The 15,067-nt window shown below is 45.0% G+C and overlaps 2 protein-coding genes across 4 annotated transcripts in view; one reads left to right on the top strand and one right to left on the bottom strand.

Annotated features, from left to right (window-relative positions):
* ATAD2 (ATPase family AAA domain containing 2) overlaps positions 1-14,067 on the bottom strand; it is a 77,645-nt gene extending 63,578 nt beyond the window's left edge. For both annotated transcript variants that reach the window (XR_008844358.1, XM_056522707.1), the window contains exons 1-5: positions 13,600-14,067; positions 6,430-6,584; positions 3,245-3,297; positions 1,277-1,445; positions 1,044-1,146 (exon numbers count right to left, since the gene is read on the bottom strand). Coding sequence is in view for 1 of the 2 variants with exons in the window: in XM_056522707.1 (XP_056378682.1) it covers positions 1,044-1,146; positions 1,277-1,445; positions 3,245-3,297; positions 6,430-6,584; positions 13,600-13,782 (663 nt within the window). In the remaining variant the exon portion in view is untranslated. The remainder of the gene's footprint in view (positions 1-1,043; positions 1,147-1,276; positions 1,446-3,244; positions 3,298-6,429; positions 6,585-13,599) is intronic.
* Positions 14,068-14,270: 203 nt separating this feature from the next.
* Positions 14,271-15,067, top strand: part of NTAQ1 (N-terminal glutamine amidase 1) — a 40,697-nt gene continuing 39,900 nt past the window's right edge. Inside the window, exons 1-2 of one of the 2 annotated variants that reach the window (XM_056522709.1) lie at positions 14,271-14,548; positions 14,814-14,913. In XM_056522709.1, coding sequence (XP_056378684.1) covers positions 14,490-14,548; positions 14,814-14,913 — 159 coding nt within the window. In that variant the 5' untranslated portion in view covers positions 14,271-14,489. The remainder of the gene's footprint in view (positions 14,549-14,813; positions 14,914-15,067) is intronic. The other variant, XM_056522708.1, reaches the window with a different exon arrangement.

Here is a 15,067-nt window from a genome sequence, read left to right as displayed (position 1 = left end):
TTTTGAATTTCCTTTCTGCCTAACCACAGTGCTCTCTGCTGACACCTCTGTCCATTTTAGGAACTGTCCAGAGTACAAGCAAATCCTCATAGAAAACCTATCCTGCTCTGTACAGTTCCTGACATGGACAGAGGTGTCAGAGAGCAATGTGGTCAGAAAGGAAATTCAAAAAGAAAAAACTTCCTGTGGATCATAACAGCGGCTGATAAGTACTGGAAGGATTAAGATTTTTTTTTTTTATAGGAGTAATCTAAAAATCTGTTTAACTTTTGGCACCAGTTGATTTAAAAAAAAATAAAAATAAAATTCCCCCAGAATACCCCTTTAAAAGAAGCCTCTGACAAAAATTTGAACAGAGCCTTAGTGTTTATGGGCACCAGTAAAAGTGATGTGTGTACGTGTGTGTATGTATGTGTGTATTTTATGGCACAAAAAAGTAATTTATAAGTTAGTACATGCATGCTGATATATAACCCATAAACAATTGAATAGAAAGACTTACCAATTTAAAGTAATGTACTCTAAAGTATTTCAGTTCTTACCATGTGAAATTATCTAGATTACTTTTTTATTTAGGGACAAAGGAGTGACAAGATAGCTATTTTTTTAATGCTAATTAATGCTCATTAAGCACTCCGTGTGTCTCAGTGAGGAGAGGTGGTAAGCTGCTGTCAAACTCCTCAACATGTTGAAATCCAATGGATTGATCCCACTCTTCCCAACATCTTTTGGAGAATTGGAAGGCCTCCTCCCACATACATTAGGTGGCTGGCCAGGCAAACCAAAATTAGCAGGTTTTCTTAACAGTCTAGTGCAGTGTTTCCCAACCAGGGTGCCTCCAGCTGTTGCAAAACTACAACTCTCAGCATGCCTGGACAGCCTTCGGCTGTCCGGGCATGCTGGGAGTTGTAGTTTTGCAACAGCTGGAGGCACCCTGGTTGGGAAACACTGCACTAGTGTGTATATAGTCCGTTTAAGTTTTACCCTTGGTGAATCTATGGATTTTAAGTCTAAGGAATGACAACAAAAATGTAAACATTTACTTCTTCAGTGTCATTGAATTCTCCCAAGTCTTCAAGCTCACGCATTCGCCGTCGACGCATTTTCTTCATATGATCCATCTTTTGTAGAACAGCTTCGGCCGTACTGAAATCAAATTAAGTCTAATCAATCTTAAAAAGTACATAAAATGTGACAAACACCAATTAGAAACTTAACACAAATGAAAAGAAGTTGCAATTCAACTCCAACTACAATATTTTAGATGTATACATACTTGGTTATAAGTTTGTCAAACAGCACAGACTGGTTTGTGGTGCTGTAGCGGCTTCTCCTGATCCTGCCACTGCGGCGGACTTCAACATCACCGTTTTCTTCATGTGTGCTGGCTATTTCTGCACTTTTTGTCGCTCTCAATGATCTGTTCTCTGCAGGTGGGAGATCCCCTGATTTAAGTTACAAAGAAAATAAGATTTGGTTTAGAAGGACAAAAAGGCTTCTAGAATAAGGTGTATAACATTTGTATCTCAGCTGTAATGCCATGATTTCCCACATTTTTATTAAAGGGGTACTTTTCTTCATTTCATTGGCCCCAGAAAGTTAAAAGGTGTAGTCTGGCGTGCACTTCTCATTTTATCCCGTCCGGGCTGCAAAATAAAAGAAAACACACTTTCTGTTACCTGCCAACGAGCCCCCGGAGCTCCGGTACAGGTGTTCGGTCCCCGGGCTGTATTCTTCTTACTTCCTGTTAGTCCGGCACGTCACACGGAGCTTCAGCCTATCACTGGCCGAGGCGGGACATCGCTGCGGCCGGTGATGGGCTGAAGCTCCGTGTGACGTGCCGAGCTAACAGGAAGTAAGAAGAATACAGCCCGGGGACCGAACACCTGTACCGGAGCTCCGGGGGCTCGTTGGCAGGTAAGAGAAAGTGTGTTTTCTTTCATTTTGCAGCCCGGACGGGATAAAATGAAAAAAGTGCGTGCCAGACTACTCCTTTAAGCTGATTTGTAAATTACTTCTATTTAAAAAATCTTTACCCTTCCAGTACTTTTTAGCAGCTGTATACTAGGGGTCGAACGATAGATTTTTTTTTTTTTTAGGGCCGATACCGATAATTTGTGGCCTTTGAGGCAGATAGCTGATAACTTATACGATATTCCGGTATAAATTATCGGCTATTTCCACCCCCCCGCAGGGCAGAAGCCGTTGCAGATCAATGATTTAAAGCGGGCGCTTTAAATCAATGAACTGCAGTGGCTTTTGCGGTGCCAGAGACCACCACCGCTTCCCACTTCTCTCCCCCTGCCTGTCCTGACTCTAACCACCAGTTGCCCCATCACCTCCCCCCATCCTCTGCCCACATACTGCCACCGCTGCCCCATTGCCTCCCCCCATCCTCTGCCCACATACCGCTGCTTACCAGAGTAAGTAAAACCTAGATAAATCAGAAACCCTAGGTCTGGGGGGTCCAACGTTGTGGCCATAGCGTGGCTCCCAAAACCTGTGCAAAGGAGAAGTTGACCAGTTGGCCATAGTAACCAATCAAGTCGCTTCTTTTACTTTTCAGAGGTCTTTAAAAAAAATAAAAGGATATCTGATTGGTTGCTATGGGCAACTGGTCAACTTTAACTTTGCACAGATTTTGATCTGCCCCAATGTACAGTACACATTAATTCATGACAAAATTCATACAGGGTTTGAGGTCTATGGTCTAATTAGAAACGTAAGCAAAGAATGGTGCTGAATGCTCATATGTCACTGGAGAACTAATAAGTAGTGTACGAGTCCTGGTCTTTAAAAGGGGTACTCAGCTGCTCAGCGTTTACAAACTGTTCCAAACCCTGGAGCTCGTGACGTCATAGCCCCGCCCCTCATGTAGTCACGCCCCGCCCCCTCAACGCAAGTCTATGGGAGGGGGCGTGACGGCTGCCACGCCCTCTCCCATAGAATTGCATTAAGGAGGCGGGGTGACATGAGGAGGCGGGGCTATGACGTCAAAAGCTCCCGATTCCAGCGTTCAGAACAGTATGTTCCAAACACTGAGCAGCGGAGTACCCCTTTAACATGAGGTTCTCCAGCCATTGTGAAGATACAACAACAAGCATGCCATAGTAGATTGAGTGACTGCTTTAACATTGTCCTGTGGCAGTGGACAAAATTTCCTGTTATGCTAAACTCACAGTGGAATAGCCAACCGGGAAAAAAAGTCTATGCAAAGTCTATGCAAAGTTATAAGACTATGTACCTTCTTTGCAGCTTCCATTTGTTGTTGCATCTGCTTGCAATCTGGCCAGTCTCCTAAAAAGAGAAAAGTTTTTAATCCTTATGTTTTAACAGGAACATGATTGCATTGGCTAGCAAACAGAAAAACATAGCAATATAGAATTGCTACAGATATCACAGATGTCACAGAGAAGGCGGAGGACCAGAGTATATTAAAGTTGTATTTTTACTGCGAGATGAAAAGTTTTGGCAATGTTGCGAGCTATGTTTAAAGGGGTACTCCACTGCTCCACGTTTGGAACAAACTGTTCCGAACGCTGGAGTCGGGAGCTTTTGACGTCATAGCCCCACCCCCTCATGACGTCACACCCACCCCGTCAATTCAAGTCTATAGGAGGGGGTGTGACAGTCATGCCCCCTCCCTTAGACTTTCATTGAGGGAGCGGGGTGTGTCATGAGGGGGCGGAGCTATGATGTCTCGAGCTCCCGATTCCAGCGTTTGGAACAGTTTGTTCCAAATGCTGAGCAGCAGAGTACCTCTTTAATACAATAAAAATACAGCCCTGGAGCTCAGACTCTGCTGTAACCATGTTAGATATATTGTAGTCCTGGTCGTTCTGTTTTTTTATGTCCACCCCTAACTTTTTTGTAAATATTTTCTTTTCACCCAACACTGAAGAAATTATCCTCTGCTACAATGTAAAGTAGTGAGTGCACAGCCTGTATAACAGTGTGTAATGTTGTACCCTTTAAACCTTGGCAACAAAAGTAAACTGGTGGATGTTAGAGACCTTGTGCTCCCCCACCTTCTATTTGAGGAGGCCCCACAGATGCTCAATAGGGTTTAGGTCTGGAGACAAGCCTGGCCAATCCATCACCTTTAACCTCAGCTTCTTTAGAGATGTGCCAGGAGGTGATATGTTGGAATCCTGCCCTCCAGACCAGTCCCCAAAGGGAGGTGATCATGCTCTGCTTCAGTATGTCACGGTACATGTTGGCATTTATGGTTCCCTCAATTAACTATCTTCCCAGTGCCAGCAGCACTCATGCCAACCCAGACCATGACACTTCCACCACGATTGACTGTAGACTAAACATAGGGTGGGTATTCATCAAGAGTGGTGTATGGGAATGTCTTTTTACCCCATTAATTCATGATGTTGAAACTGTTTACCTGCACCAGATTACATGATGCAGGGCAAGTGATAAATCTGCTGCTGATCACATTTCCTACTTCAGTAAACACTTCGTATGGCAAACCTCTGCAACTTATCCCGCGCAACTTTTTAATAATGTTGTCAATAGATTTGTAAGCCAAGTCAGAGCTGGTGTAGATTTGCACCTAATTTAGCGCAGTTGCAACAAACTGGAAAGTCGCATATCATAAATTCCTTACCACTGCATGATATCAACTAAAAATCATGACTTGGTATGTTCTTTTAGAAAAACCTGTAAAGCAAAAGTTGCAATGAAGAGTCCCAAAAACAGCATCTGAGACAAGTGTACCCCACAAAACCAGGGTAAAACCAATGAAATTCCCCCCATTGTTGTCTTTGTACTCCTCACTTGGATACCACCACACAAGCTTGACAACATCTGAACTAAAAACATTTATTTTAGTCTTCGTGAACCACAGGCCATGGTTCCAGTAATCCATGTCCTTAGTCTTCAGCAAACTGTAGAGATAAGCGAAGTTAGTGTGATTTGATTCGTCACGAGCTTCTCGGCTCGGCGGTTGCTGACTTTATCCTGCATAAATGAGTTCAGCTTTCAGGTGCTCCGGTGGCTAGAGAAGGTGGATACAGTCCTAGGAGAGTCTCCAGCCACCGGAGCACCTGAAAGCTGAACTAATTTATGCAAGATAAAGTCAGCAACCGCTGAGCTGAGAAGTTCATGACGAATCGAATTACTAACTTCGCTCATCTCTAGCAAACTGTTTGCAGGCTCTCTTGTGCATCATCTTTAGAAGACGCTCCTTCTAGAGCAACAGCCATGCAGACCAATTTGATGCAGTGTGCGGGGTATAGTGTGAGCTAGGGATCGACCGATACCCATTGTTTAGGACCGATACCGATAATCTGTGACCTTTCAGGCCGATAGCCTATACCGAAATATCGGTATAGGCTATCTGCTATTCCCCCCTCCCCTGCAGATCAATGATTTAAAGCGGGCCTTTTAAATCAATGAACTGCAGCGGCTTTTGTGGGGCCAGAGACCGCCGCCACCACCCGCTTCTCTCCCCCTACCTGTCCTCCATAGTCTAACCACCGCCGCCGCATTGCCTCCCCCTTCCCCAGTTATATAATTACCTGTTCCCTACTTCTGGCTCCGGCGGCATCCTGAGCCGTCATTGTGAGCACTGACAGTGACGTCGCGTTGAGGACGTCACTCGTCATTGCGCTGTGCAGCACACAGGAGCCAGAAGTTGCATGGACCCTGGGAACAGATAATTATAAAACCGGGGATGGGGGAGGCAATGGGGCAGCGGCAGTCTCTGGCCGGGCAGGCGGGGCGAGGCATTATCGGCAAGGTAATTGCTGAAACCGATAACGTCCAAAATCGTGAATATCGGCCAAACCGATAATCGGTCGATTCCTATCGTGAGCACTGAGACTGACCTCTCCATCCCTTCAACCTCTGCAGCATTGCTGGCAGCACTCCTACGTCTACTTCCCAAAGCCAACCCCAGGATATGACTGAGCATGTGCCAACCACAGCGAGGCCTTTTCTGAGTGGAATCAATACTTTGAAAGCAAGAACTTAGCCATGATGTGCCCTGTTGAACTTCCATTGACCAGTATTATATAGTGTAAGAGCGATACCACCAGACACCTGCTCTCCATTCACACCTGAGACCTTGTGACTCAGTGTTACATGACACCAGGAAGGGAAAGTGGCTAACTGGGCCCAATTTTAACATTTTTCCCTTCGGGATGTACTCACTTTTGTTTCCAATATAATATTTATACACTTCGGGGGAAGATTTATCAAAACCTGTCCTTAGCAACCAGATCACTTTGATTTTTGAAAAGGCCTCTGAAAAATGAAAGAAGCGATCTGATTGGTTGCTATGGGCAACTCAGCAACTTTTCAACTGCACAGGTTTTGATAAATCTCCCCCACAGAGTTCACTCTAGCAGTATAGCAATCGTGCTCAATGGACTTTTAGTTACTGATCTCCAGATACAATATGTCACATGTACAAACCTAGTAAACCTTTTCTCTTCTGTGTTGCTCATGTTCAGTGACTCATTTGTTTTGTCCAAGCTTGAGTCTGAAAGGTTAAGACCATTTTCTGCTTTTTTCCTGGTCGATGAGCGCAGGGCATGGCCTCCGCTATTTTCCTTGTTAGAAAAAGAACCCTAGAAAGAGAAAGTAGAACAATGCAATCATTCTGCTTTACACTGACACTAATATGTTGTTACTTAATATAATCATAGTGGGATGAGCTTGTTGTGTAGGTAATGGAGCAGTAGAAGAGAACTGTAGCCTTAAAGGGGTACTCCGCTGCTCAGCGTTTGGAACAAACTGTTCCGAACTCTGGAGACGGGAGCTTGTGACGTCATACCCCGCCCCCTCAATGCAAGTCTATGGGAGGGGGCGTGACGGCTGTTCGCTGCTCAGTGTTTGGAACAAACTGTTCTGGAGTACCCCTTTAACTATGTCCAACACCTATAGGCTAAAGTTACAAGGCAAATTTGGGTGCAACATTGGTTATAAAGCCAAAGACCGGTGTCCGTTTGGCTGACTAGTGTAACATTACAGCTAAGGTAACCTGCATGTACCAGTGTCCGAAACTCCATCCTGGATTTATTTCTGATTGTTGGGTCATGGCCGCTTGCAACACAACCACTTACAACAACCACATAACCCATGTTGTGGATATTACTGTGTAGCCTTAGACTTCGGATGATCAAGAACACCAATTGTAAGCAAGATCTTCTCACCATATTTTAGCACCTCAAACATTTCGGCTGAATGAGCACAAATTCCACCAGAAAGCCTCCAAAATCTTGTGGAAAACCTTCTCAGAATAGCGATGGCTGTTCTAAACACTAAAGGGGACCAATCTCCATAAAACCACCCACAGGTATGGAATGACATGTCCAACAAGGTCACAGCTGTCATTTCAGGGGGTCCGCATAGTATATCCTTAGTTTTCCACTCCTTAAGAGTCATTGTCATTTGTAAAAACGTCCAAACTAGGAAAAATACAATACTTAAAGGGGTATTCCACTGGCCAGCATTCATAACATTTAGTTACGAACGTTGTGTGTGCACACTGCTGGGGTCGACCACGCCCCCTCCCATAGACTTGCATTGAGGGGGCATGGCCTGCGTTACAAGGGGGCATGGCCAATCCCTTCAGCGTGCGCACACAGCGTTTGGAAATAAAACCAGTGGAGTACGCCTTCAATTACACATGATTTACAATACATGGAAACCCTCTAAAATCAATTAACACATGTCCATGAAAGGATCCCAATGGAGTGGGGGCCATGGATCCCACCCCCTGGACACAAACCCCAATAGTGTGTGCAACTGTCCCCAATAAACTGGCTGTTTAGTATGCAGTCCTATGTATATCCAACTCCTGCCTAGTAGAACCCATACAACCTCATAGTAGACATCAGACCAGTAGGGGGGAGTTCGAGAAGTGCACCAGTATTCTGGGCAGGAGTTGGATTTACATAGGACTACATACTAAACAGCCAGTTTATTGGGGAGTTGTACACAGTATTGGGGTTTGAGCGCCCAGGCGGTGGGATCCATGGCCCCCACCCCAAGTGGAGTTTTTTTTCCTTTCATGGACATGTTTTAATTGATTTTAGAGGGTTTTCTGTGTATTGTGTATCATGTGTAATTACTGAAGTATTGTATTTTTCATTATTTGCTGTGCGCCATATTGGAATGTTTTTCTCTTCTTTTTTTGAAATTTGTAAACACGTTTGACATGTTGTCCAGATGTGAAAAGTTTAGATCACTCCAGGTTTTAGACAAGCTTGGATGAAGAGTTATAACCCACTGTAATGCGCAGCACTCCTTTTTGCTCCCCAGCTGTCAGTCAAACCCAACTCAGGCTGGGTTCCCATTACATTTTCCCGATACAGGAGCGCATACGGCAGGGGAGAGATAAAAACTTGCGCTCCCGTATGTAATTCATTTCAATGAGCCGACCGCAGTGAAACGTTCGGTCAGCTCATTTTTTGCCCCGTATGCGCTTTTCCCCGCACCTAAAACCGCCTCATTCACCATAGACTATAATAGAGTGAATGAGGAGGAATAGCTGTTGGTCAAACATTTGGCTGACAACTGATACGTATGGCTGCCTTTAATTTCATTCAAGTATTCTATGGGCAGTATTTATATTTTAATTGGGAAGAATTATGAAAACCTGTGCAGGGGAAATGTTGACTAATTGACCATAGAAACCAATCACATTGGCTTTTATTTGTAAGAGCCCCTTTTTTCCCCCCACAAAATAAAAAAGGAGCTGACTCGGAGATCTCTGTCGTATGGAGGAACTGATCGCCTCGAACCTTTCAGTGCGACCCGAAGTGTCTATCTGGCAACCTTGGTTGTCCTTCCTGGAGACCCCTCTTTATAGAGCACGTTAAATCCCCTCCCGTGTTGTGAAATATTGGCCCAGATCTACTAAGACTAATTCTCCATGTAAACTTAGTATTGTGACAGATTTATCACAGTATCAGGCTGATTGATTAACCTAATATAGCTGAAGACTGTCTAGTCTTCTTTAGACCAGTGTTTACCAATCAGGGTGCCTCCAGCTGTTGCAAAACTTCAATTCCCAGCATACCCGGACAGCCTAAGGCTGTTTGGGCATGCTGGGAATTGTAGTTTTGCAACAGCTGGAGGCACACCGATTGGCAAACCCGTTTAGCCCATCTAAAAGCAAATATACATATTTTTCTTCTTTTCTAATTATAAGGGGTACCCAGAATTAGAAAAACGGAAAAATAAATAAATAAATATTGTCCTCCGGTTGTGTGAGGTATTGCAGCTCAGTTACATTTAAGTGAATAGAGTCAAGTTGAAATAGCGCACACACACACTGAGGACAGGTGTGGCACTGTTTTCGAAAGAACTTTTTCTATTTCTGGATGCAAGCAGCAATACCAAATATGTTAATTTTGTTTATGTTTTTGGGGTAAAATGGGTAATTTACATTTTTATTGGGGGGGGGGGGGGGGGAGGTTTTTTTTTTTCAACCTGGGGGTTAATGGCGGACATGATGCAAGCACCACTCCGGTGCTCGCATCATGTATAGAATGTAAATGTAAGTCCTGGTACCAGCGCATCAGGATGTACATTTACGTCCTATGTCCTTAAAGAGTTAAATATTTATTCCCTCTTCCAACTCACCTCAAAATAAAGTAACTTATACACACAGAAACACCTTTGTTTCCAACATTCACAGTGCACCACATGACCTGACGCCTTTTTTCTTGTTGTGTGTGTGATTTGTTAATTTGGTAAAAACCGTGTAGCGAGAAGATTTTATTGGGGGCATAAAAGCACTAGACAGCCTGTGTGGTTTTGGGCAGCCTGTGTGGTTTTGGAATGGTTAACCCCTTAAGGACCCGGGGTTCTTCTGTTTGCATTTTCTTTTTTTCCTCCTTACCTTTAAAAAAAATCATAACTTTAAATTTTGCACCTAAAAATCCATATGATGGCTTATTTTTGCACCACCAATTCTACTTTGTAATTACGTCAGTCATTTAACCCAAAAATCTACGGCAAAACAAAAAAAAAAAAAAAAAAGCCATTTTGTAACTTTTGGGGGCTTCCGTTTCTACGTAGTACATTTTTTGGTAAAAATGACACCTTATCATTATTCTGTAGGTCCATACGATTAAAATGATACCCTACTTATATAGGTTTGATTTTGTCGTACTTCTGGAAAAATCATAACTTCATGCAGGAAAATGTATACGTTTAAAATTGTCATCTTCTGAGCCCTATAGCTTTTTATTTTTCTGCGTATGGGGCAGTATGAGGGCTCATTTTCTGCGCTGTACCATTTTTGTATTGATCGGACTTTTTGATCGCTTTTTATTCATTTTTCATGATATAAAAAGTGACCAAAAATGCACTATTTTGGACTTTGGAATTTTTTTGCGCATACGCCATTGACCGTGCGCAACTGCGCATTATATATATTTTTATATTTCGGACATTTTCGCACGCGGAGATACCACATATGTTTATGTACACTTTTTTTTTTAAATGGGAGAGGAGGGGGTAATTCAAACTTTTATTAGGGAAGAGGTTAAATGATCTTTATTCACTTTTTTTTGCAGTGTTTCTCATAGGAAACCAGTGATCAATGATTCTGCCGCTTGACTGCTTATGCCTGGATCTCAGGCACTGAGCAGTCATTTGGACAGCAAGGAGGCAGGTAGGGACCCTCCGGCTGTCCTGTAAGCCGTTCGGGATGCCGCGATTTCGCCGCGGACATCCCCCTGAGCTAACCGGCAACGTTTTAGTTTCAATTTAGATGCAGCGATCAACTTTGAACGCCGCGTCTAAAGGGTTAATAGCGTGTGGCACCACGATCAGTACCGCGCACTATTAGCCACGGGTCCCGGGTCGTTGTTAGAGGCCGGGCCAGACCACGCTGTGGCCCCGCGTTATAGAACGGGAGCGGACTCATGACGTACAGGTATGTCATGGGTCCTTAACAGGTTAAACGTCTTCAAACGTCAACCATTAAATTTACCTAAGTCATGGCAAATAGACTATTAGTATTTATTTTAATATTGTCTGTTTGTATTACTTATTACATCTATTTTCCTGTGTCTGGAGATGACATGTGCCCTTCCAGCAATTGCCAGTAGCACATCATAGATAAAAGCAATAGCAGGACATTAGACCATTATCAGTTATTATAAATACAGAAGGATGGGGGCACATATACTCAGATATCTCTTTCCATGCTACAATTGGGAGTAATAGGATAGGTGACAAGTTATAGATCGCAGTGGGATAGGGCATAAGTTCTAGATTTTGGGGGGGGGGGGGGGGGGGTCCGACCGCCGGGACCCCGCGCGATTTCCTGAACGGGACCCCGGCAGTCTGCTGGAATTGGGCGTGCTGACCCCCCCCCACACACAAACACACAGCGGCGGCGGCCAACACACCCCCTCCATGTACCCCATAGAGATACATGGAGAAGGAGTGTCGGCTGCTGCTTCCTGCGGGGGTCGGAACAGCTGCTTCTGGCAGACTAGCGAGTCTCGTTCAGTTCCCTGCGATCTATAACTTATCCCTTATGCTTTGGATAGAGGATAAGTCATTTTTCACTGCACTACTCGCCAATACTTTTATTAAATGTCATGTGACAGGGTTTTTGTTTTGGTTTTAATAGGAAAAATTGTTTTCCAGGGTTTTTTTATATTAAAAAAACTAAGCAATTTTTTCATTTAAACTTGGAAAATGGGGAGAATTCAAAAGTTTATAAGGGAAGAGGTTATATAAATAAGAAAAAAAGATAAAAAAAAAAATGTTTAAAAAAAAAAAAAGTTATACATTTGATTTATAAACTGGCTCCAGAAAGTTACAGATTTGTTAATTACTTCTATTAAAAATATCAGTCTTTTCAGTACTTATAAGATGCTGAAGTTGAGTTGTTCTTTTCTGTCTAAGTGCTCTCTGATGACACGTGTCTCGGGAACTGTCCAGAGTAGAAGCAAATCCCCATAGCAAACCTCTTCTACTCTGTGCAGTTCCCGAGACAAGCAGAGAGCACTGTTGCCAGACAGAAAACAACAACTCAACTTCAGCAGCTGACAACTATTTGAAGGATTAAGATTTTTTTTTATAGAAGTAATTTACAAATCTGTAGCTTTCTGGAGCCAGTTGAGTTTTTTTTCCCTGGAATACCCCTTTAAGGCTAGGTTCACGTTGCCATTCAGATCCAACCTGTTAAGGGTCCGACCAGCTTTTAAACAAAAATGTTATTTTTATTTTGCCGATAGGACCCTAAAGTGGGTAGTGTGCAAACGTCAGACACCATGCCGATAGAACCTATTAATTTGCATGGGGTCCGTTGGTGATCCAGTACTTTTACAGTTATTTAGTGACGGGCCCCGGCAGTCTATGAGTCTCACGGGCCCCGCCAGTCTATGAGTCTCATGGGCCCCAGGTTGATTTAAATGCACTGAAAGTCTACCCATCCCAGCCACTAAAGAACCAAAAAGACAATGGCAGCAAACTGGGGGGGGGGGGACCCCAGAGCAAAGCCCTTCATCCTGTCAGCCAGCATGGACACCACTAGTATTCTTATACCCCAAACAGAAGCCAAGAGCACTGCCAGCCTACAGGAAGGACCCGGGGTAGCAGAGATGGCATCAACACATCACCCTTCAAAGAAGCCAGAGACAATGGCACCTGGAGAGAGCAGACAGCAATACCAGTCATGCCAAAGACCCCGGGGCACCACTACACTATCAAAATCATCCATCAAAAGTGACCCAAGAGCACTGCCTGCCACAACTGGGACCACTGGGCATCGTAACACCAACACAAGGACACCCTGACAGTCATCCAAGAAACCACCAGTCATAAGGAGAAGGACGTCATGGCAACAGCTGCCATCCTCCAAGGTAAGACGTAACAGTCTGCCAGTCATCAAGGGCATTGCCAGACACCAGGGAAACCCAATACACCAGGCACCACAGCTGCCATCCTCCAGAGACAGGACACTGCCAGCTACCAAGTGAACCTAGATCAGTGTTTCCCAACCAGGGTGCCTCTAGCTGTTGCAAAACTACAACTCCCAGCATGCCTGGACAGCCGAAGGCTGTCCAGGCATGCTGGGAGTTGTAGTTCTGCAACAGCTGGAGGCACCCTGGTTGGCAAACTAAAGGTTGCCTAAGGCTGTTCTTGTATGATGGGAGTTGTATTTTTGCAACAGCTGGGGGCACACTGGTTGGGAAACACTGTAGTAAAGGTTGCCTAAGGCTGTCCTGGCATGCTGGGAGTAGTAGTTTTGCAACAGCTGGAGGCACACTGGTTAGGAAACACTGTAGTAAAGGTTCCCTAAGGCTGTCCTTGCATGATGGGAGTTGTAGTTTTGCAACAGCTGGAGGCACACTGGTTGGGAATCAGTGCCCTAGATCACGGCACTACAGCTGCCACCCACCAAGGCACCACCTAAGAGACTGCCAGCCATCCCGGGCACTGCCAGCCATCCCTCGTAGCCCAGAACAATGCCAGTCTGTCCCTCACATGCAGATTCCAGGACAACCCCAGCGCCCCCTACAGCCGGACAAGATGTGTTCAGGGCAGCACCAGGGCTGTACTAGTCACCGACCCACCAGGACCCTGGCGATCCCCTCACACCCCGGCACTCACCCTGCGGCGCTCCTGTTTGCTCTGCGGGGTCTGTTCCCGCCGTCCCGGGCCGCTCTTCTTGTACTTAGTCCGGGTAGTCTCCAGACTCAGGAACTCACTGCTAGAATCCAGCACGTCACTCCCCTCACAATAACTGGGCTCCGGAGCGGCCTTGGCGCCGGACGAACTCCGCAACTGCACCATCTTTTTACCGCGAACACTTCCAAATTCTGGCGCCACAAACTTTCCGCACACGCACCGCCGCCCGCCGCACTCGGATCACTCCGCCGTTGGGCCCCTCTCTCTCTCTCTCTCCCAACACCACTACACACAAGAAGCCAAACGCGTCCTGAAAAAAAAAAAACGGCGTACAACGTCCTCTCTGAACAACCCTCAATAAACAATCCTACGTCCGGGTTCGTCCTGAATGACAATAACGTGGGGATTATTTTGCAGCTGCTATAAAATCTTGGCGGAGGGATACGTTTTTTTTTCCCCCCTCAACGTGAAGCGAAGGGAGTTGAAAGCGCGGGAGGTAAATAAACGATTTGATTGGTTGAATGTCAATAAGCCACGCCCCGCTTAGGTGAAACTGGGCGCCGAGAGAAAAAGATTGATTGAATGTGCGCGAGTGCGAGACTACAACTCCCGTGATTCCCTGTAATAGAAATTCATTGCGGGAGTTATGGGTATTGTAGTTTTACGGAGGAAAAGCGTTCGGCAGCTTGGAAAATGGTCCGGTGGGGAAGAGGTTAATTAAACACGTGACGGCGCCGATAGCTCCAGTGAGCCTTCGCTTCCTGGTTTCCAGGGGAACGACTTCCTGTTGCTGTAGATGTCACCGTGCAGTAAGGGAGACTGGGGGCTGCTGTGTGACCCCTTTATAGTGTCACCTCCCCGGGCTGGCGACCATGCAGGCTACCCCAGTACTGCCAGACCGCAAAGACTGCTGCTATACCAGCTGCTACTGGTAAGACTGGTGCACCCACCTCTCACTATGGGCAGTCACAGCCTATCAAAACAGGGTGCCTCCAGCTGTTGCAAAACTACAACTCCCAGCATGCCCGGACAGCCGTTGGCTGTCCGGGCATGCTGGGAGTTGTAGTTTTGCAACAGCTGGAGGCTTCCCTGCTTAGTAAACACTGGCATAAGGAGGGCAACCTGTAAAGAAACCAATCTGCACTATAAATCCTATAATAATGTTTATTGTTACTTCTTTTTATTTCTTTGCACAGCGAGGAAAATGTCTGGAAGCTTTGTGAGCACCTCAGAGATCAGAGTCCACATCTTCTGGAAGAGTTCTTCGCCGTTTTCTTGTCCAATGAAAATAGGATGGTGAGAAAGACCACAGGAATACAATGCTGCCTCCTATATACAAGAATATAACTACTATAATACTGCTCCTATATACAAGAATATAACTACTATAATACTGTTCCTATATACAAGAATATAACTACTATAATACTGCTCCTATATACAAGAATAT

This window comes from Hyla sarda, chromosome 5, assembly GCF_029499605.1.
Source record: "Hyla sarda isolate aHylSar1 chromosome 5, aHylSar1.hap1, whole genome shotgun sequence".
NCBI lineage: Eukaryota > Metazoa > Chordata > Amphibia > Anura > Hylidae > Hyla > Hyla sarda.
This window is presented reverse-complemented; position numbering and strand designations above follow the sequence as displayed.